At 53.4% G+C, this 22,125-nt stretch overlaps 1 protein-coding gene across 1 annotated transcript; it reads right to left on the reverse strand.

The window, feature by feature from the left end:
• Positions 1-775: 775 nt before the first annotated feature.
• Plcd3 (phospholipase C delta 3) lies at positions 776-22,105 on the reverse strand. The gene is made up of 15 exons (XM_057774872.1): positions 21,850-22,105; positions 10,151-10,312; positions 9,837-10,065; positions 9,338-9,467; positions 8,035-8,263; positions 7,569-7,770; positions 7,321-7,465; positions 6,561-6,713; positions 4,719-4,862; positions 4,469-4,619; positions 3,634-3,750; positions 2,267-2,433; positions 1,894-2,029; positions 1,669-1,818; positions 776-1,589 (listed from the first exon to the last, which is right to left on the reverse strand). The coding sequence occupies exons 1-15, from the start codon at positions 21,998-22,000 to the stop codon at positions 1,489-1,491; spliced, it is 2,367 nt and encodes a 788-aa protein (XP_057630855.1). The 5' UTR covers positions 22,001-22,105; the 3' UTR covers positions 776-1,488.
• Between the last annotated feature and the right edge of the window lie 20 nt (positions 22,106-22,125).

Raw genomic sequence — 22,125 nt, forward strand, 5'->3', positions numbered from 1 at the left:
ACCTCCGGCTCCCCCTAGCGGTGCTTTTTTTTTCCAACAGGACAGGTTGCCAGGCCCTGTAACCTGTTTGCTTTTCACTGTTCTCTTCCTGTGGAAATTACCCATCCTGACCCATGATTCTTTCCAATCCCCTAGAGCTAGCACATCCCGACTGGACTTGGCTTCAGCTATGTCTCCGCCAGGGCTTGTGGTCTGCCTGCATTGCCCATCTTCCCTAGGCCACTCCAGATCCTGATCATTTTTTTAAACATGTAAATCCATCAGAGAAGCAAAGCCCTTCCAAAGAAACAGAGAGCAAAGAGAAGCCAGCACTTTCTGCTTTGGGCCTTGAGGTGGCAGGAATGGTGTCCTAGCCTCAAGCTTTGGTTTCTATAGGACTTGGAGCTAGTGCAAGGCCAGCCTAGCCCCGCCCCCACCTTGCCCATGGCTAATACTGCCGCCCTATGGAATCTAAAACGCCACAGCCTAACAGTCCCATTAAGGGTCCTTGCTGACAGGTTGGAGCCCACAGGGGCAGGCAGCACCCTGGTATTCATCTCTAGGGCCGCCTGTCACTGGAATGTGCCCTGCTGGGCTTGCTCCCTCCCCATTTAAGAAGAAGGAACTTTAGGAATTAGTGTTGGCACCAGCTTTAAGCCAAAGGCCATGGCACCTCCTGTAGCCACCCCTCGCTGTCTTGGACAAAACCCAGATCACACTGGAGAGGAGGCCCAAGCAGCTCTCGCTCCAGCCTGTCCCTCTCCCCCTGGCCTGGGGAATACGGCGAGAAGGTTCACTTTTTCTTTATTGTTTGTTTCTGTTTTGGGGGAAGGGGTGTGGGTTTGAGACAGGGTTTGTCTGTGGTTTTGGTTCCTGTCCTGGAACTCACTCTGTAGACTAGGCTGGCCTCGAACTCAACAGAGATCCGCCTGCCTCTGCCTCCCAAGTGCTGGGATTAACGGTGTGCACCACCACCACCGCCCTCCCCTTTTCCGTTTTTTGTTTTTTGTTTTTGGATTTTTCGAGACAGGGTTTCTCCGTAGCTTTTTGGTTCCTGTCCTGGAACTAGCTCTTGTAGACCAGGCTGGCCTCGAACTCTTTTCCGTTATTTTTAAAAACAGTTTCTCTTCTGCCCTCTCCAGGGCTCTTCTGTGACGCAAGTTACAAACATACTGCCAGGTTTTCCCCAGGGTTCACCAGCTCCCTGCCTGATGACGGGAAAGAAACCAGGAAGCCGAAGAGGAAGGAGGCTGAGATGGCCTTGCTGGGGGAGAGGGCCAGGGGTCCTGTTCCTCGACTTGGCCAGAACACCTGAAGGTCCCAATAGGCCACTGGACAAGATGCCAATCATGGTCCTGTCTCTCACTGAGGGACCAAACAGCAGCTCTCAGCATCCAGGTATGCTCAGCACCTGGTGACCGGGACAGATGGCATATGAGGACCCGGACTCCCATGGTCCCTTGCTCCAGAGAGGGCTCTGTGCCATGATGCCAGCATCCACCGATCCCATCAGGGAGGCCCTTGAGAGTTCTGAATGCAGATGTGGACAAAGAGCGTGGCTGGGGACAGCGAGGCGCCGTCCTTGGAGAGCAGGTGAATGTGGCGGTACCCTGTGAGGAAGGCAGCCGCGAGTCAGAAGCTGGAGCCCCGCCCTCTCATTCCTCCCTCACGCCCACCCCCACCGTCTACCTTGCTTCAGGCTGTTGAGAGGCAGGGTGAACTGGCCCACAAAATCATTGGGGGAGGTGGCGTCATAGTCCTCGACCACAAACCGCACCAGCACCAGCTCTGGGACCCGGAGTTGGAACTGGAGAGTCTGCTCCCAGCAGGGGTTGAAGCCTAGGGGACAGGTGTAGTAGTTGGGGTTCACTGGCCCCAGAGCCTGCCCCGTCCTCCCACCAGCCCCTGGCTCACCATTGTTGAGCACGTAGTCAGTCTCTTTGTGGGCACAGTCGGCGGGCACCCCGTGGATCTCCACGCGCACCAGAGGATCCACGATGGAGCTGGGCTTCTCTGCGTTCAGCTTGGGCAGCTGTTGTGCTGTCAGCACCTATAGGAGGGGGAGGGAGCGGGTTCAGCCGGACCCCGGGGGCCATACCCACCCTTGCCCCTCCGGAACTCCAAGCCCTGTGTCCTCACACATTGTCTCTCCTGTACAAACGCAGACATGTGGGCTGCCTCATGCCAGGCCCACATTCCTGACCTCCCTTGTCTTTCTTCCCCTCAGACGGGTGCCTCCCCAGAGCTAGCCTTAACCTGAGGTGGAGGTGTGGACCAGGCTGCTGACCTGGACTGTCAGAGTAGTTCTAGGGGGTCCAGGGCACTCCGGGTCAAAGGTGGTGTCGCGCTGTCTCAGGCGCGCAGGCTTCAGGACATAGCCACACTGCCCGTTTATGAGGAAGCGCCCTGTGTTGAGGTCCATCTCGTAGCCTGGAGTCTGGAAGTTCAGAGCCACTGTGGAGCGGACGACATGGTTGAACAGAGGACTCTGGGCGGCTCTCTCTCCTCAGGGCAGATTCGGGAACGAGCAGGCTGGACAGAGGGACCAGTGTCCAACCCTCTAGTTACTAACGTTCTGTCCCGACCATGCGTTCACCTTCACCTTCTCCAAGGTGGGGTTGAGGTGGGGTATGCTAACAAAGGCCCCTGCTGTCAGAGCCAAGGTCTGAAAACAGAACACAGGCTTCCAGAAAGAACATGATCTCCTTGGGCAGGGCTCAGTGTCCCCTAGAGCCCATCTTTATCAGTATTGACTTAGCAGAACTGTCAAATAAATATGTGTGTGTGTGTTTGTGTGTGTGTATATGTGTGTGTGTTAAGGGCACGTGGAAATAAAGGTTTTAAATTCCTTTCTTGCTAGTTTGTTTTTTATAAATACAGTCTTACAACCTTATAAGCCAGGTTGGCCTAAACTACCTCTGTAAAGAAGCTGGCCTTGAATTCATAATTTTCTTGCCTCAGCTATCTGAGTGCTGGGATTATGACGTCCGGCTCATGTCTTTATTTCTACCCTTGTAAAGATGTAAAAAAAGGTGGAGAGCAGTAAAATAGCCAATGCTGACCCATAGCCTACATACACACGCATGCGTGCACACTTGGGAACATACGAAAATAAGTAACTTTCTTTTATGTATTTTGAAACTCATGTAACCCAGGCTGGCCACAGACACATGAAGTAGCCACGGGCCAAGGATGACCATGAACTACTGCCCCTCCCCACCCTACCTCCCAAGTACCAGGATTACAGATTACAGGCATGTGCCTCACACAGAAATGTAACTCTTGGCCAGGCGTTGTGGCACATGCTTCTAATCTCATCATTCAGGAGGCAGGAGGCGGGGGCAAGTGGATCTCCGTAAAGCCAGAGAGAGCTCCAGGACAGTCACACACACAGACACACATAACAAAAAAAAGGAAAGAAAAATGTAAGTTGCCGAGCCTGGTGCACACCTTTAACCCCAGCCCTGGGGAGGCCGAGGCAGGCAGATTCGAGGCCAGTCTGAGCTGTATAGTGAGATCCTGTCGCCAAGAACAAACCTACATTTCAGAGCACTTTAAACACCAATGCATTTACTGCCTTCTAGAAAGCTCTCTGGCTACTCACTGATGAGTGCCCATCACCACCCAGAATCCCCTGTTTATAACCCCGCTCACCCAACTGACAGCCCGAGTTCCACATCTCTTGGGGGTTATAGTTGGCTGAGTTCATCCGCAGCCCCATCGGGTACACTCGGGTCAGTTGCTGAGTGTTGAGCCTGACAAAGCTGTTCCCTAGGGCAGAGTTGAGGCCAGGATCGTGATAGGACCCAGGCTTCTGTCCCTGGCCCAGTTCCAGGGTCTGTCTACCCACCCATCCCCTACCTTCACCTCAGCTCCTCCCTCTCTTCTGACCTAGGGTGAAACAGCACAGAAGAGGTTGCTGAGGACCAAAGAGAGGCAGGGAAACCCGGCAGCCACACAGTTTGACACCTGCATCACCCATGGCCACACTCTTGACTTCCTACATGGAACACCTGGTCCTAGTGGCAGTCCAGGTCACTCATCCTGGAACTCTTGTCATGGCCGTGATGCCTCTGGGCCTTCGTGTAACCTGTTCCTCCTATTTCCCCCTTCTGCTTCCTCCTTCCTCTACAGTGACATCTTCTCAGGCATGGTATACTTCAGGAAGCCTCCCAGGGCTCAGACCTCCAGGCTATGCCAGCCCCTGCCACTAGCTTGACTGGTTAGCCAATGCCTTGACCACCACTAGGTGATGAGTGTGGTGAAGGCAGCTGCCTCAAGCCTCTCCCATTTGTGGCTTCTCCACCCACCCTCAGCATGGAGCTAGGCCATCATTCTCCTAGCAGAATCTTTCCTGGTCCCCCTGATGTCCTTAGGTCCCCTTAAAGCCCCCTCAATCTTCAGAACAACCTCAGGATCCCCACCCAGCCCCCAAGCCCACACAGTTCCATGCCCTCCTGTCCCCAGATACCCACTCTCTGGTTCCTACCTGCCTCCCGGGTAAACTTCCTGGCCTTGCGCTCGCTGAGGGAGCCAACATTGCAGGATTGAGGTGGGCCAGGCCTGGGGTCCAGGGTCCGCAGGCGGGCGGCACAGCAATACACAGCCAGTGCTGAGAGCTCCGGGGAGATGGGCTTGGCCTGGGAAAGCAGCCACAGTGGAGAGCACCCGGCTCAAGGCTCCTGCTCCCACCTGCTTTTCCCAGCCTTCCCCACCCCCAGCCCAGGGGAAGCACTCACCTGCCTGCTCTGCTCTGCAGCCTCCAAAGCCTCTTCTGACTCCTCTTCCTCCTCATCCTCATCCTCCCTGTCTGACAACACCCGGCCATCTTCGTGCCGAGCTGGCAGCTTCTTCCCTTTCACCAAGACCCGGCCCTTCAGCTGCTGTAAAGGCCAAGGAGGAAAAGTGAAGCCACCACCATGAGAGTGGCTGGTAGACAAGGGGGCAGGAGAGAGACGGGAGAGTGTTCCTAACAGGAAAAAGTGATCCCACCACAAGCCACTGATGGAGGGTGGCGAAAAAGGTGCCATCTGTCAGAATGCCACATAGCAGCCCTTACATTGCTCAAAGGCAACTTGGGATCTAAAGGGAAGGAGCTCCCTTCCAGAAAGATCTTTCTCTTTGTTTGTTTTGTTGCTTTTTCTTTTAAGACAGGGTTTCTCTGTGTAGCCCTGGCTATCCTGGAACCTGCTCTGTAGCCCAGGCTGGCCCCAAACTCGCAGGGATCTGCTTGTCTCTGCCTCTCGAGTGCCGGGATTAAAGGTGTGCACCACCACCACCACTCGGTTCAGAAAGACCTTTCCTGGAAGGAATGACTGAGGCATATATAATCACACGACCCTTTTGTGTAAGTTTTTTGTTTGTTTTTGAAGCAGTCTTACATAGCCTAGGCGGGCTTCAAGTGCAATATTAGATAACTTTGAATTTCTGATCCTCCTGCCTTCGCCTTCTATGTGCTAGGATTATAGGCATATGCCACTATTCCTCATTTTTCTAGGCTTCATCTCTTGATTCTTCTGTCTCAGTAAAGACAGGTGCCCGACAACCTGCTGATGTCAAGTTCAAGGCCAGCTTGGGTCAAAGAATAGCCAGTCATGGCTGGGAATATAGATCAGTTGTTAGAGTTTTGCCTATCGTGCACAAATCCTGGCCTCTACCTCGGCACTATATAAACACTCCTGTAATCCCAGCTCTGAGACAGAAGCCAAAAGGTTCAGAAGTTCAAGACCATCCTTGGCTACATAAAGAGCTGGAGGCCAACCTGGGTTATACGAGACCCTGTCACAAAATAATGGCAACAGTAAAACAACCAAACAAATAAATGAGAAAATCTTTGTGAACGTAGGTGTGTATATATGGAAAAAAAATCACACACACACAAACACAGGAAGAGCCAGGTGGTGGTGGCGCACGCCTTTAATCCCAACACTCGGGAGGCAGGGACAGGCGAATCTCTGTGAGTTTGAGGCCAGCCTGGCTACAGAGTGAGTTCCAGGACTGGCTCCAAAGCTATAGAGAAACCCTGTCTCGAAAAATAAAACAAACAAACAAAAAACTGGAAGATGGTTACTTCTAATGAAACAGAGTAGAATAAAGGGGAAGCAAGCTCCCCCTTTCTTTTCAGGACTAGGGACTAACCCAAGGCCTCATGTACATGGACGGGGTAACTGCTGGATTGCTGAGCCTCACAGTGTTAGCCTTACTTATCTGCAGTCCTAAGCGGTGGCATCTGGCAAGAGCAGATGGCTGGGAAGGGAGATCTAGGGGGAAGGAATGTCAACTCAGGCCATGGAGGTGGAAGAGGTTGGGCCTACAGGTCCCTGCAAGAAGGGACACAGGCCAGGCGGGCAGAGCAAGACACACAAGGTCCAGCAAGTGGATGGGCTGGGGCCAGTCAAGGGATGAGGAACTAGACGGCAGCCAAAAGAACAGTTGGGTGGCGGATGTGAGCTTAGCTGAGCAGGAAAAGGTTTTGGCAGAAAGAGGTGAGGGGTCCCAAGCCAGAGGGGAGGACATGAGTGACAGGGGTGGGTCACAGTCAGACCGACCCACCTCCCAAGCTGCGGGTCTGGGAGCATCACCTCAGGAGATGGCAGCTCCTCGGGGTTCTGGGAGTCCAAGGCCTGTGTCACCAGCATGTCTCCCAGGATGTTTCGAAGGTGGCGGGCCATGACAGCCTGCTGTTCCAGCCCACAGTGGTTCTCAAGGGATAGGATAACAGGATATGGGGACGACTGTTGGGAGGTGGGGGAAGGAGAAGACAGGCAACGGCTCAGCATCACCCTGTGCCGGTCCCTGTCCTACACACAGTGTGTCTCTTCTCAGGTAGGGACCATGTCTGTAGGACACGAGACATTCTGGCACCAAGGTATGTGTGGAAATGCTAGAGGTCAGGTCTGGGGGTCTCTGGGAAAGGGTGGACTGTTGGGGGACTGAGGGCAGCTTCACCAATGGCTTGTTTATAAATGCTCATTGGGGTTTAGATTGGCCACGTCAGTGACGTTGCAGATGCTGTCATTGGTGAGGTTGTGTACCCTGATGGCTGCAAAGCGTATGCAGGTGCCATTGCTGGACTTGAGCTGAGCTCTCAGAAGTCACACTCAGTTGGCCTCCCCTAAGCCCCAAGGTTTTCTTCCGGAAGCTTGGTGATGCCGGAACATTTGTTAGCCCCAAGGATGGAAGGAGAGAGCAATTCAGCTTTATTTTACTCTCCGGGCCTTTTATTCCCACAGCACTTGGTGAATGAATGATGCTCTGGGAAGGACATTGGCTCTGGGAGGGATAAGAGATTGCTAGGAAGTGATCCGATCCGGGGCTGGGCATGAGGTCCCAGGGGCTTACCTTGAAAGCATGGTCATGCACGACTTGGATCACATCTCGAAAGAGGATCTTGGTGGTGAGCGTGTGGCCATGATAGATGACGGGTTCCCCTCCTGGACCCTCCCAGCAGTCAAGTTCCACACAGCGGCATCCCTGGGCAAAGGCCCTACAGTTGACAGACAGATGGACAGGCAAAGTGTGGGTGTGCCGCAGGCCTAGCCAGGGAGTGCAGAGCAGAGAGCCCCCTGCTCTCACCCTCACCATTGTACCTAATGTAGGCCTCGGTGCTGCTGGGACCTCCAATCTGAGAGTCGGTCAGGTAGGTATTGTGAGAAGAGGAAATGAAGTAGTGGGCTAGGGGCTGGCTCATGTCCTGGAACACACACGTGTGGGCCATGTTCAGGGCAGCCCCCTCAGGCGACAGCAGATACATGATGAAGCCATCCAGCGTCAGGAGTTCATGCTGCTTGGCTATGGGGAAGAGAAGGAGAGGGTGGGGCTATCGGGGGCGGGGTTACATGCCCAGGTTCTAGTAGCCCCGTGGCTGCTGACTGACTATATGCACCATCTAATCCTCCACAGAACCCTGAGGGGCAGCCATATTACAGTGCCATTTTACAGATAGAGATTTAGAGCCTGGAAGAGGCGAGGGGACCTGCAGGGGACAGGCAGTGACGGCAGAACTTGCTGGGCAGAAATCCGGAGCTGCTTGGGATCAAGGCTATGCTCACCTACCTGTCTCGTTGAGCTCATAGGTCTGGATAAGTTTCCGGGCACAGGCCAGGGTGGCACCATCCTCGCCCTGGTCTTCCAGGAACTCCAGCAGCTCAGAGGCGCTCAGCACACGGTCCTCACCCGAGTATCGGTGGAAGAGCTCCTCCAGTTCAGGCCGTTTCAGCAGCCTCCGTAGGAATGCCTCAATCTCGGCCCCCTCCAGACGCTCGTTGTTGGAGTGGTCACACTCCTGGGGAATAGGGAGGTGGGGCTCAGAGGAGGGGACACTCTTGGGAACTTGTCATAATTAGTGACACACTCCGTGATCATAATGGCTGGAAAAGCAGCAATCACTATTTCCCGAAACTCCAGTTCCTTAGCCCCACAGTCCTGAGTGAACTTCAGGAGTATAGAGTTTTGGGATTCACACCTGTCCATTTGTACCATGGCTTACCCCAAGGATCAAGATCAGGACTTGGGGTGCACAGTCCACCTCCCCATGTACTTACTGTCCTCATAAGACACCTACTCAGTGGGCAGAAGTTCACGGGCATCTGGGCTCCCTTGTCTTTGCAGGGCACAGGCTGGTCACACTCACATTCAGTATCCACACACGTCTCTGCCACGTCACCCAATCAATGTGCACCCCAGAGCTCCCACACAGGCACAAGAGGTAGAGGGGAGGAGACTTGTGTACACTGTGCACTCGAGTGTGTTTGCCTGTGCTCCCATGTGCAAACACACAGTCACATGGACAAGTGGTGCCCTGCAGCTCAGCCTACCTCTGAGCTCTGCCTAGAAGAGCCACATAAAGTTCTGGTTCTCTGGCTCCAGGGAATGGGCAAGGGTTTTTGCCTCCAGAGTACTAGGATTAAAAGTGTGCACCACCACACCTAGCCGGAAAAGCCCAATTAACAGGCTCGGGTGTTGCTTTTGTTGTTGTTGCTGTTGTTTTTCGAGACAGGGTTTCTCAGTAGCTATGGTTCCTGTCCTGGAACTAGCTCTGTAGACCAGGCTGGCCTCGAACTCACAGAGATCCACCTGCCTCTGCCTCCCAAGTGCTGGGATTAAAAGTGTGCACCTCCACTAGCTGGGAGTGCTGCCTTTATGTATGGAGAGGTGGCTCCCTACAAAAAAGCTGGAAAGGTAGCTGGTGTTTATCAGAAATTCCAGCTATTCCAGAAACTGAGACCAGAGGATCACAAGTTCAAAGCTAGCCTGGGCTACATAGTGAGATCCTGTCTTTAAAAACCCTGGATAGATAGAGCTAATGTTTCAGATGCTGGAGTGGGGAGAGGGGTGCGGGGGACGCGCCTGAATTCACCTTGAAGAGGCGGTAGGCATACATGTCGTTCATGTCCACGTTGACCATCCTCAGCAGGCTCTTGATTTCCTTGAAGCTCATTTTACTGTCCTGGTCGGAGTCGGCCCGGTGTAGATAGGACCATATCCAGGTGTGTGTGCTCAGGAAATACCAACGATAAAGTAGGCCCCCTGGACAGCACTAATAGGTTGTCAGGACCTGGCTCGGGGTCCCCAGTATTAGAGACTGTACTTCCGTCTTGGCCCCGGGGATGTCTGTGTGTGTGTGTGGGGGGAGTCCAAGGGCACAAGGGCCACATCTTCACAGGGCCCAGTTTCCCAATTAGGAGGTCCTTCCTGTTTCTTCCCTGGAGTGGGAATAGTGCTTTTCTCCACTAAGGCTCAGGTCAGCCAGGGTGAGCCTCCATCCCGTTTCAGAGCACCGGGAACTGTCTCAGCCTATGCTCCTTAGGCCAGGAACTCTCCTAAGACAGGTCCTCCCTCCCAGCCCGGCAGGATATTGGTCTAGCCGCTCCCGCTGGCTCATGGCATCCAGGCGCTCCCGCAGCTTGGCCAGGCCTCGCACCCAGCGCTGCGCCTCCTCCTCAGTGGGCGCCGCCAGGTCCAGGTTCTTGCGGCGGCCCTTGAAGACGATGGTGAGGCAGCGCGCTGGCGCGTAGGCGCCCCCGAAGCGCCGCAAGCCCTCCGACTGATGGCCCTCCCGGACCGCCTCGATGTGTTGCACGAAGACTATGATCGAGGCAGGGTCAGATAGCGGCCACGGCGCCCGCTGCTGTCCCCACCGCCCTGCCCCGCGCCACCCCGACCCACTCACAGATGTGCTGCGAGGGGGCGTGCGGGATGCGCCGCTGGAACCACACGCTCAGGCCGTCCTCCTGCAGCCGGTACAGTCGCTCCTTGTGCCACGTGCGTGAGCGGATTTTGAGGAGCCGGGAACCCCGCAGCATGGCTTGGATATCCTCATCCTCCGTCAGGCCTGCAGGGACATTGGGGTTGTTGGGTCTGGCTCTACAAGGGAGCATCCCTGTCCAGCAGTCCCTTGCACTGTCCCCCAGTGGTGGAGGATAGGGGAAATGGGAGGCCTTATGCGAGCTTAGCCACAGCTAGGTCTCTGCACCCTCTGATTGCAACAAGTCACATCACCACGGTCACTTGCTTGAAGCTTTGCAGCCCCAAACACCCGTTCCAGGCTGGCCAGTAAGAGGTTTCCGCTACTGTGGTTTCCGCAGTTTCCAGGCCTGGGACTCGGGTCTCACTTAAGATTACCCTCTCTTCCAGCCACCTCCACCAAAAGCTCAAGGGCTGGTGAGGTGTCTCAGTGTGTAAAGATGTTTACCCTGTAAGCCTGGCATCCTGAGTTCTATTCCTGAGACACACCCACAAGGTGGAAGTAGAGGACCAGAAGGACTCCAGTCAATTGTCTTCTGAGCCTCTCTCTCTCTCTCTCTCTCTCTCTCTCTCTCTCTCTCTCTCTCTCTCTCTCAGAATTTGCCACCAACAACCTCTTCCCTGATGTGAAACTTCCAGGCATCAGGAAGTCCTCGTCCCACTATTATCTAACCTAAATCTAGCTGCAACCCAAGCTCCTGGCCTCCACCTTCCCAAAGTGACTGGAGGGGGTGGGGGCATTCTGCCTCCAGAGCATCAGGCCAAGGACTCCAGAAGTCCTGTGTGGCTGAGCTTCGGTCTCCTAGGCCACTGCATTTCGGGGCCCTTTTGCAGGGTCCATCTTTCTCTTCCTGCTTCCTCAAGCACCCTGGGTAGTGGGAGGAAAGAGGTGACGGAATTCACATCCAAGGCACTGTGGAACAAAGTCCCTACCTGTCACCACCCAGTTACTCACCTGAAACTGCTCCAAGCCTTTGTTCTCCAGCAGAAAAATGGAGACTACATAAAAGCCTGCCCGCTGCACAATCCTACACTCCCGAGTTACCATACCCTGCCCACACCTGCCCTGAAGGGTTCAGCCCCAGCCAGCTCAAAGCCTGGGGCCTGCGCTGAAACATCCCAAAAGGTCAGACACCAAAGGGTCACCAGCTGGGACAGCAGAAGAGGGAACCAGACTCTTTGGAGAGCCTCGCCCTTCAGCTGGAGGGGACAGCCAGAGTTTCCAGAGGCCAGGAATTTGTGTCTGGATGGGAAGCGACCACATTTTTTAATGTTGGCAACTAACTCAAATTGAAAAAGCAAAAAACCAAAAACCACTGTGAGGCAAACAACAGTAAGTCTCCCTCCTTCTTCCTTTTTTCTGTCTTCCTTTTTTTTTTTGTTTGTTTGTTTGTTTGTTTTTTAGGACAGAGTTTCTCTGTGTAGCATTGCCTGTCCTGGAACTCTCTCTGTAGACCAGTCTGTCCTTGAACCCACAGAGATCCGCTTGCCTCTGCCTCCCAAGTGCTGGGATTAAAAGTGTGTGCCATCATACCATACGTGGCTCTATTTTGTTTTTGTGTTTGTGCACATGTGAGTAACAAGTGCTGGGGGGACCCAGAAGAGGAAACTGGTTTCCCAGGAACTGGAGGACGGCTGTCAGTCACTATGCCCAACCACCGCGAACTGAACTAGAGTGAAAAGCAGTCTGTGCTCTTAACCACCGAGCCATCTCTCTGGCTGCAACATCTCCCCCCCTCCCCCACCCCAATTCTATTTTCTTTGAGACAGGGTCTACTCTGCAGTCCAGGCTGCCTGAAACTTCATTTGGTAGTCCACGATGGCCTCAAATTATATCAATCCTCCTGCCTCAGCCACTGGAGTGCTGTCATCACAGGTGTAAGCTAGGGCACCCAAACCTTATCTCTTACTCCAAGGCTCCTGCTTGCCCAACTCTGACCTGAGTCTGCCTGCTCCGCACCCCCCCCACCGACTTTGTAGTGAGGGTCCTTTCCTGATTCTCTTCCTCTTCTAGCTGAGTTCAAAGACAAGCTCAGCCACCACCTCCTCCAGGAAACCTTCCTGACTTACCTTCACATTGGCGGGTTCTCCCTCCCTGAACACCAAAAGGCACTTTCTTCTTTTTAAAAAGTTGAGCATGGTGGCTCACACCTGTAATTTCTTAGCATTCAGGAGGCCAAGGCAAGAAGACTGCTCTTAGTTCAAGGCCTGCTTGGGTTACAGAGCGAGTTCTAGGCTGGCCTAAGCTACAGAAGGAGACTCTGTTTTAAGAATAAATGCAAGGAGCTGGAGCGAGGGCTCAGCGATGAAGAGAACACTACCGGTTTCCCAGAAGACCCACGCTGGGTTCCAGCACCCACCTAGGGCAGCTCTGGGCTCATAACGCCAGCTCCAAAGGGTTGAGGCTCTCATGTCGTATACAGACACTCACACACATACACATAATTAATAAATAAAATAAATCTTAAAGACAATCTCAGCACTCAGGAGCCAGAAGCAGGCGGATCTCTGAGTCTAAGACCCGGTCTGGTCAAAGTCCAAGTCATCGGTACCTACATAGTGAGACCCTGCTTTGTTTTGTTTACTTGCTTTTCAAAGGAGAGGAGGAAGAGGAGTCAAAGAAGCAAAAAATTAAAAGGGTGTGTCCCAAACCTGTAAACCCCAAATCCCCAAAATCACAACACTTGGGATGTCAAGGCAGGAAGAATGTGAGTTACAAACAAACAAAAAGCCAGCAAGGGCCAGGACACAGCTCAGCTGAAAGAGCACTTGCTGCTCGAGCATGAGGAACTGAGTTTGAATTCCCAGAACCCACGTAAAAGCTCGATGTGGCCAGACAGGCCTGTAATCTCAGCGCCATGGAAGGCGGAGGGAGAAAGAGGGCTCTGGTTTGTTGGCCACCAGCCAGGCTCCTGGTTCTGAGAGACAACCTGTCTCAATTAGATAGAGTGATAGAGGACCCTCCGGCCTTTATGTGTGTGCATGCATGTGTGAGCACACACAAAGGCGCACACCTATGTACCTCTCTTTGTGTACACACACACACACACACACACACACACACACACACACCACCATACCACACCATACTACCACCAGCACCAACAAAATGCTATACTGAACCTCAGGAGTCTTTAATAGGCCCCAGGGCAGAATGAACTCTTATCTCCCAGAACCTGGCCCCAACTAATATTTACGGACAGACTCCGCAGCCAAAGCAGAAGGGCAGGCTAAGTGCTTTGAATTCTACGCAGCCCTGCCCTATCTTTCCTAACTTCAGAACCGATGACGCCTTGGGGTCTGGGTTCTCAGCCCTAGCTGTGTATCGAATTCTCCTGGGGCCAGAGATGCCCACTCAATAGGCGTGGGCTTGCACTCAGACATCTGTATTTTAAAACTGTACTTTACGGCTTTCTGGCAGAGGGCATGATCACACGTGCAAAAGTGCTTACGTGTGTGCAAGTGTGTGTGCATAAACTAAGCAGCCAGCCCCAAACAGTCCTGGCTCTGCCTCCTCAGTGCTGGGATTATAGGTGTGTGCAACCGCTCCTTCTTTTTTATGTGGGTTTCGGGGATGGAACTCAGTCCTCTCGCTTGCAAGACAAGCACTTTGTTGACTGAGCCCCTGAATTTACCTGACAGCTTGAAGGTGATCATGACTGAAATTCAGGTTCTCAGGGGCAGGAGGGGTAACCTGCCCTCCTTAGGGTTTCCAGGGGCCTCTCAGGCTGTGGAGGACTAATACCTTCAGTCACAATCCTCCTCTGTGCCTCTGGTCAGGACAGGGACTGGCGCCCGGGCGAGGTCAAGTGATCCCCAGGCTCACCCCCTTCCCCTGCCCCCTGTCATATTCACCCAGGCACTCTGAATTATCTGATTCAGAGAGACAACAAGAGGAGGGTGGGGCATGCAGGGGACCAGTGGTGCCACCAGGCCTGGGACCAAAGCTAGCCGGGCTCACCCTTCCTTCACCCCCTCAGCCTGGAAAGGTTCCTCGGCTGAGGTCACCTCCCCTAGCTGGGCCAGTCCTCTGATGCCAAGCCTGTGCAGGAGGGGAAGGGGGCTGGTGAGTGACTAAGCCCGGAAATGGAGGTGAGTCACAGTGGCTCTGCTTTGTCCCCAGCCTTCTGCAAACAGGCCATTAAAATTGAGACTGGCAGTCTGAAAGCCCCACAGCCCCTACTGGAGCAGGTTTCCACGAGGACAGACCCCTCCCCACTTTCTCTCGAGTCTGTTGGGAGGGGTAACACGGTAGGCTACCTACTCAGGTGGCTTTGGCCTCTGACCACACTTACCCCTCAACCACACACCCATAGAAAAGCCAACCAGAGCCAGGACTGGTGGCTCACACCAGAAACTTCAGCTTTTGAGAGGAGTGCCAAGTTTTTTTTTTTTTTTTTTTTTTTTTTTTTCGGTTTTTTTTCGAGACAGGGTTTCTCTGTGGTTTTGGAGCCTATCCTGGAACTAGCTCTGTAGACCAGGCTGGTCTCGAACTCACAGAGATCCGCAGGAGTGCCAAGTTTGAGGCCAGCCTAGGCTACAGACTACGGTCTTGCCCAAAAAGACCCTCTCCCAACCAAAAGAAAGATAGAAAGAAAGAAAGAAAGAAAGAAAGAAAGAAAGAAAGAAAGAAAGAAAGGAGGGAAGGCAGGAGGGAAGGAAGGAAGGAAGGAAGGAAGGAAGGAAGGAAGGAAGGAAGGAAGGAAGGAAGGAAGGTCAAACAGAATACAGAGGGAGGGTCCATAACCAAGCTGGGCCAGGGACTGGTCCCAGGTAGGTACTCCTAAGCCACGAGCAGAGAGGGAGAGAAGGTCTTGAGGTATCAGCAAGGTCAACAAAGGTAAGGGCAAGGCCAGCAGGAGGCCCATACCTAGGGCAGTGATTGCTGGCTCTCCACCCAGCCACCTGGAAACATGTAAATCCAACCAGGCCCAACCCCACAGATGTCTCATTCGTGACAAGTTCTGAACAGGTGCACAGACCTCCCACATCCTACCGTGTCTGTGGGTTTTCTACCTGACCCCAGGCTAGGGCCACAGCCTCTCTCAACTGTGTGGGAGGGGCAACTGTCAGGAAATCACAACAGGAAAAAATGAGGGTGGAAGCCAAGAGTTCATCAGAGATGAATGGAGAAGTCAAAAATGGAACAGATACAAGGGAATGCCAAGCCTTCAGAGTGAGGAAGCAGGGGATAACCTGGGCTAAATAGCAAGACTATCTCTAAAATAATTAATAGTAATAATAACAGTAATAAAAATAACAACAACAATAAGAGTAACATCTGCTACCCCTGATACATGCCATACCATGAACCTTGAACAATAAATGAAAGAAGTCGAATCTCTGAGTGACACAGGTCTTACGAATGAACTCCTTCAAGACATACAGAATAGCCAACCTCACAAACAGAAAGCCGATCAGGGTCAGGGGAGAAATAGGGAGTTGCTGCCTAAGGGTTACACGGTGTGTTTGTGGGGCTAGAGAAAGCCTTGAACAGGTAAGGATGGCAACTGCACAGCAAGGGAGCAGAAATGCCAGGGGCCAAGCACTTAGAAGTTGGCCTCAAACCCGCCACATTGCCAAGGATAACCTTCAACTCCTGATCCTCCTGCCTCCGCCTCCAAAGTGCTAGGATTTATTATATATTGATATAGGCCTCGAGTTTCACTTTTGGGTTTGGCTTTGTTGTGTTGTTTTGAGAAATGTCCTTCACTTTGTAGCCCAGGTTGGCCCTGAACTCTTGCCGCAGCCCCTTGCGGCTTGAAATTATAGGCATGCCCCTCCAGCTAAGTTCTGTCTCTGTCTCTCTGTTTCTCTCTCCCTTCCTCCCTCTTCAAGCCCAGGGCTTCAGGCACGATGCCTCTGTGCCACCGAGTTAGAGTCCCAAGCCTAGAACAACACATGCAATCACAGGTTTTTGAAATAAGATCTGTCTAGTTGCGGGCTAGCCTCAACTCACAGTTCTCCTGCCTCAGCTCTCCATTGTTGGGATTATAGATATCTGCTACTTGACTGGGTCCTGATTATTCAATTTGAATAAAATATCAAAAATTACTGTAGTCTCCCCTCCCCTGAAGCCCATCTACCCGGCCGAATTATCCCAAATGTCTTATCACCTCAAAGCCGAGTCACACAGTGGCCAGCCAAGAGGCAGAGCTGGGGGACCCTGGCTGTTCAGATGAGGGAACTGAAACCCGGCTCTGTGGGAGTGAGTGGGTGCCCAGGGGGAAGAGGATCTACCCTCCTCGGGCCAGTGGCGTCCATCTTTGTCCCTCTCCAAGCCAGGACTGAGCTGCCTCTGGCCCGGTGCAGTGGCGCCATCTGGGACGCAGACACTGTCCCCGAGCTGGGTTCCAACGGGTCCATCCAGACACAGGGGTGAGGAAAGGACACACGTGCACACCTAGACATGCACCTGGACCAGGGCCTTGGGTGGGGGTGGGGCTTGTGCAGTTCTGTCTGGGAAGCCGAGGTGGGAGGCAGTCCAGTCTCCCACCAGCTAGAAAGGGCTCCAGACCCTATCACAGATGGGCCACCGAAGCTCAGAGGAGGCTGACTAGACATGGTAAAGACAGTGTGGACGCCCAAGGCAGGGGCTGGGTAGTGGGCAGAGGCCGGGGTGGGCTGGTGAAGAAGGGCTGGAAGGTTCTGAGCATTTAACAGAGGGGTGTGTGCAGAGTAGGGTGTGAATACAGTGGGGAGGATGTGTGCTTGTGTGTTCGTCTAGACCCGTGGGTGGGGTGGGAGGAAGGTGGGTCAGCCTGGGAAGAAAACAGGGCAGTGTGTGTGTGTGTGTGTGTGTGTGTGAGAGAGAGAGAGAGAGAGAGAGAGAGAGAGAGTCTGAGGAAGAAAATATGCTGTGTATGTCAGCCTGGGGAAGAAAACAGGCAGTGTGTGTGTGTGTGTGTGTGTGTGTATGTGTGTGTGAGCCTGGGAAAAAAACAGGCAGTGTGTGTGTGTGTGTGTGTGTGTGTGTGTGTGAGAGAGAGAGAGAGAGAGAGAGAGAGAGAGAGAGAGGGAGGGAGGGAGGGAGGGAGAGAGAGAGAGAGTCTGAGGAAGAAAATAGGCTGTGTTATGTCAGCCTGGGAAAGAAAACAGGTAGTGTGTGTGTGTGTCTGTGTGTGTTTGTGTATACTACTGCCCTGTCAGTCAGGAAATACACACAGGGCTCTGTCAGGAATGTGAGACATGCAGGAACAGAGCAGTCAACTGCTCCTGCCAAAGTGTGTGTGAGGGGAGTGGGAGGCAGCAGCATTTCCTAATGGCTGGGTCCATGAAGTGCTGGAAAAGACACACAATGCAACAGGCATGTTTCCAGTGACCTTCCTGCCCTAGGCCCTTGGCCAGCCCCACTGTCCCAGGTACCAGGGATGTTCCCCTGGTTCTAGCTGACCACCACACGGAGGCCAGAGGGAGGGAGTGCTCTCTGTAGCATTCCTGGGAAAAAAATCAAGAAAAGCAGGAAGTGTAGGCAGGGCTTCCCCCAGAGGCCTGTAGGCCAGGGAGTTGAGGGTGTGGCACCTTCTGGGCTTGGCTGGGCCAGAACAAGGCATGAACAGGGTCAAGGGATGATGATGGGGGGAGGGGGAGGCTACAAGGTTGCCCTGCCCTCTCCACCACCCAATCCAGGCTCCTGCTAGGTCTAAGGTCCCTTGAAGTCCCCTTCCTGCCATCTCCACTTCAGACCAGCCCAACTCACCCTGCAGGGAACATCCTGGACAGGCCATAGGGAAAGCCCCTCACCCAGGCGAGTTTGTTGGAGTGAGGCGAGCAGGGAGGGTGAGTGCAAGCTTGTGCCTACTCAGCCCTCGGTTCACTGAGAGGATTAGGGGTCTGGGCGGAGCCTGAGCTCACAGGCACAGACAGGCTGCAGAGAAAGCAATTGCTGGGGAAAAAATAAAACAAAACAACACAAAAATGGAGGGGATCCTTTACAGGTGAATTTAAGATAACAACAGATACCGTTTTAGTGTAAGCGCGGCCCATGGGGCTGGGGATGCTGGTCAGTGCTGATCCAGCATGCTCAAGACCCTGGGTTCCATCCCCAGTACCAGACCAAAAACAGTTACAAATAACCATGGGTTTACAACTTACACACACATTCTAGAGGGAGCAGATACATATGTATGTCCGAAATTATTCTTTGTCCACCCAACATTCAAATCAAGCATCCTGCCAAGCACTGGTGGTGGCGCATACCTCTACTCTACTCTACCAGCACTTGGGAGGCAGAGACAGGAGGATCTCTGTGAGTTCGAGGCCATCCTGGTCTACGGAGCGAGCTCCAGGACAGCCAAGACTATACAAAGAAACCCTGTTAAAAAAAAAAAAAAAAAAAGCCAGGCAGTGGTGGCACATGCCTTTAATCCCAGCACTTTAATCCCAGCAGAGGCAGGAGGATCTTTGTGAGTTCGAGGCCAACCTGGTCTACAAGAGCTAGTTACAGGATTGGCCCCAAAGCTACAGAGAAACCCTGTCTCGAAAAACAAAAAACAAAACAAAACAAAACAAAACAAAAAAAATCCCAAACCAAAACAATCTACAATCTAGCATTCTGAATTTCACTGGCAGCCCTGGGAGGCCATCTCTGAGGAGCAGCATCCCCTCCCAGATGGACATCTTTCACTTCTGTGTTTAGAGCCTAGACTCTGGACCATACGGCGTGGATTTGAATCTCTCCGCCACTTTTAGCTTTCGAGACAAAGTCTCGGTGCGTAGTCTTTTCTGGTCTGAAACTCAATATGTACGCCAGGCTGGCCTCTCCATCTCTCCAGAGCTGGGATTCTAGGCATGGGTCACCACAGCTGGTGACCTTCTAGCCTTGATCCCTCTCTGAGTCTGTTACCTCCTGGTAAACTGAGGCTCAGGGTACCGTCTCTCTCATATGACTGTGAGCGCTAAATGAGACGGTACACGCAGCACGATGGTATGAAGGTGTAAGCGCTCATTAACTATGCTAATAAAGTGTGTCCTCGGAACCTTGACTGTGGGTGGCAGGCAGCCAGGGTTTCTTAATGGCTGCCTGGCGGGGGTTTTACCCTGCCATCTCCCGTCTCTCTCTCTCACTAAGGAGGACACAGGCTCCAGGAATGACAGAAATAAGCAGGATGAAGTCTGAGGCAAGCTCAGTGGGCAGTCACGTTCAGGCATAGTCCAGCACTGCCAATGGCCCCCACTCAATCACTCTCTTCCCTTGCCCCTGGCCTCATTCCCCTGACTGCGGCTTTGCAGGCCTTTTCCTCCCCCGGGCCCCTTTGAGATACTCCCTGTTCCAGTTCCTTGACCTGAAATAAGATCTGTTTTCTCTTAGCCTGATAGGGGATGATGAGGGTCATCTTGGGAGGGGCAGACAGGGAAGGAAGGTACCTTGGTGACAGGCCTGAGTTTTAGTCATTTGGGGGTCATGGGGCTGGGCCATAGGCCCACTGAGTTTGTTGCTGCCTTATCCAAGGGCTCAGCATGGAGATCAGCATTGCTTGGGGGAGGTGGCATTCCCTACACACTGGAATTCCTATCTCTGTGGTCACTCAGCAATCACTCAACAGAACAGAACCAGGCAGTGGTAGGAAGGGCACAGAAGATGTTCTGATACGTACATAGTTCCACGATGAACTACCCAGAGCCATGCTCAGCTGACACGAGCCAGACTGGGCTCTCCTGTAATTATGTGCCTACAAATCCTCTCGTACACTACGTGCCTCTAGGGCAAGCCTCTGCCACCCTGCTTTGCCGCCTCAGCCCCTGGCATAGCACCGTGGCCACTGATGGGGTTCAGCAAATGGGCACAGGAGGTCAGGATAGCTGGTGTGTGGGAACTTCGTCTCTGTCTCCAGCAACATCCATAATTCCTAGGGGCCACTGGCTCAGCTGCTTCTCCTGAGAGCACTGTCCTGCCTCAGTGGCAGGTGGCCTCACTCGGCCAACTCCTCTCCACACACCAGGAGGCCACAGAAATAGTGCCGTCTCTTGCCAGAGACTCCTGATTTCATATCAGGGAGCCATCCCCGTCTCCTCTTGGTGACTCTGGATCCTCCTCCCCACACCTTTCCTGCCAGAGCCCCAACACCTCTTTCCAAACTACTCCTCTGCCTCCTTTCAACCAGCCCTCCTTTTGCCCCCATCTTGAACACCCCACTGTCCGTCCATCCACTCCTTTGACTCAGTTACAATTCCTGCCAGGGGCCTTTCTGGGACCCTTCCTGCCATGCAAACAGAGTCTATCACTCTACAGAGAGGGACCCCAGGGGTCCTTCTGACTCTCTCCTATCTACATGAGCATCCTTTAAGTTCTGGGGTCCAGTGTTTCCCCTCTGCTTCCCCAGCATCACAATCTGCTTCCCCCCCTTCCTCAAGGCCCATCTTCTGACTCCTTTACTTTGTCATTTAGCTCTCTGAGGGCAGGACCATGTCTACTTTGTCTGTTGTTGGGACCATAAATACTGATCTCTTGAATACTGCATGGAGGGCGGGGCACAAAGATCTGCCTTAGACACAGAGTGGCATCCAACTCGTTCAGGTGGAATGAGGAAGAGGGGGCAGCTGTGGAGGGGAGCCAAGGCTGGCATTTGGGACCCCTGGACTCTGGGTTGAGGTTGACAGTTCCAACAAAGCACTTTGGTTTTCAGCACTTTACAGTTTATGAAGGGCTTTCACTTCTGTCCCTTCTTCAAGCCCCGCAAGTCCCATTTTGCCCAGACTCTGAGCACACCAGTTTGTGATGGTACAGTCTGAGTGACCTAGACAAAATCCTTTGACGTCTGAGTCAGTTTCCTCCTCTGTGAAATGGGAACTAGGCCACCTACCTCAGGAAGGTGAGTGACACACCTACAAACCAACACAGCCCTGGGCTGACTCCAGGGCTTCTTGAAAACCAGCAACTTTACTCACTTCTGGAGTAGGAACCTGGGCTTTCTCAGACCATTCCCCCAGCCATGCCAGGGCTTTGTGGCTGCTCAGGCAGAGAGGTCCTGAGAGCTACAGGGATGGCTTTTGGGAGTCTAGAGTCTTCCAGAGGCCTTCTGTAAGCAGCTCCTTAGGAGCAAGAGCAGCAGGTGCTATGAGATGCCCACTAGGGAGGGAGGTGAGCACACCCCAAATTTTTAAAGAATTTTTTGAGACAGCGCTCTCATATCCCAAGTTGGGATATGTGTATTAACTAACCTACCCTGTAGGGGAGAACGACCTTGAACTGTTGATCCATTTACTTCCACCTCTCCAATGCTGGGAGTTTACCAACAGCAAGTTGATGAGACACTGCAGATCGAACCTATAGCTAAGCAAAGTACTCTATTTGAGCTACAACCCCAACCTAACGCCAAGCTTTTATCTCTCCCTCCTTTCTCCAGTTCCTGCGACCCTATCAATGCCCCTAGCCCAAATTCTCACTCCAGCACCGCCCGGCGGGAGCCTCCTGGTGAGACTGAACATCCAAGCCTTCTGGCACAGCCTGGGAATCTGGTGACCCCCAGGTGTGAGCCCCATCTGGAACAGTATTGATGCTCTTGGTCAGATCCTCCCCAGCGCCACGTACCCTCGGGAAGCCCGTTGGCCTGTACACCCGCTCCTTCCAGGTTGTCCCTGGAGACAGTTCGTGCCCACCCGTACCCATCCTTGCGTGTCACTGACCCATCTTCTTCAGTGCCCGGAGCCCAGGCCTCTTGGTGCCGCTGTCCGGTGACGCGGGCGAGGGTGGGAGCGCGAGGGGAGCTGAGACCTGGACGGACACCCTGGGCTCCTCGGGAGAGCGACGGCATCTTCTCCAGCTGCCGCACAGCATGGTCTTGGAGGGCCCGGGGCTGGCCCGGGATCTGTGAACGAGGACGGGTCAATCGGCACACAGCTTGCGCCCAGCCCGCGCCCAGTGCGCGGTCCCGAGCGAAGAAACTTAGCGGCGCCGTGAGA

The sequence above is a fragment of the Chionomys nivalis genome, chromosome 7 (assembly GCF_950005125.1).
Source record: "Chionomys nivalis chromosome 7, mChiNiv1.1, whole genome shotgun sequence".
Taxonomy (NCBI): domain Eukaryota; kingdom Metazoa; phylum Chordata; class Mammalia; order Rodentia; family Cricetidae; genus Chionomys; species Chionomys nivalis.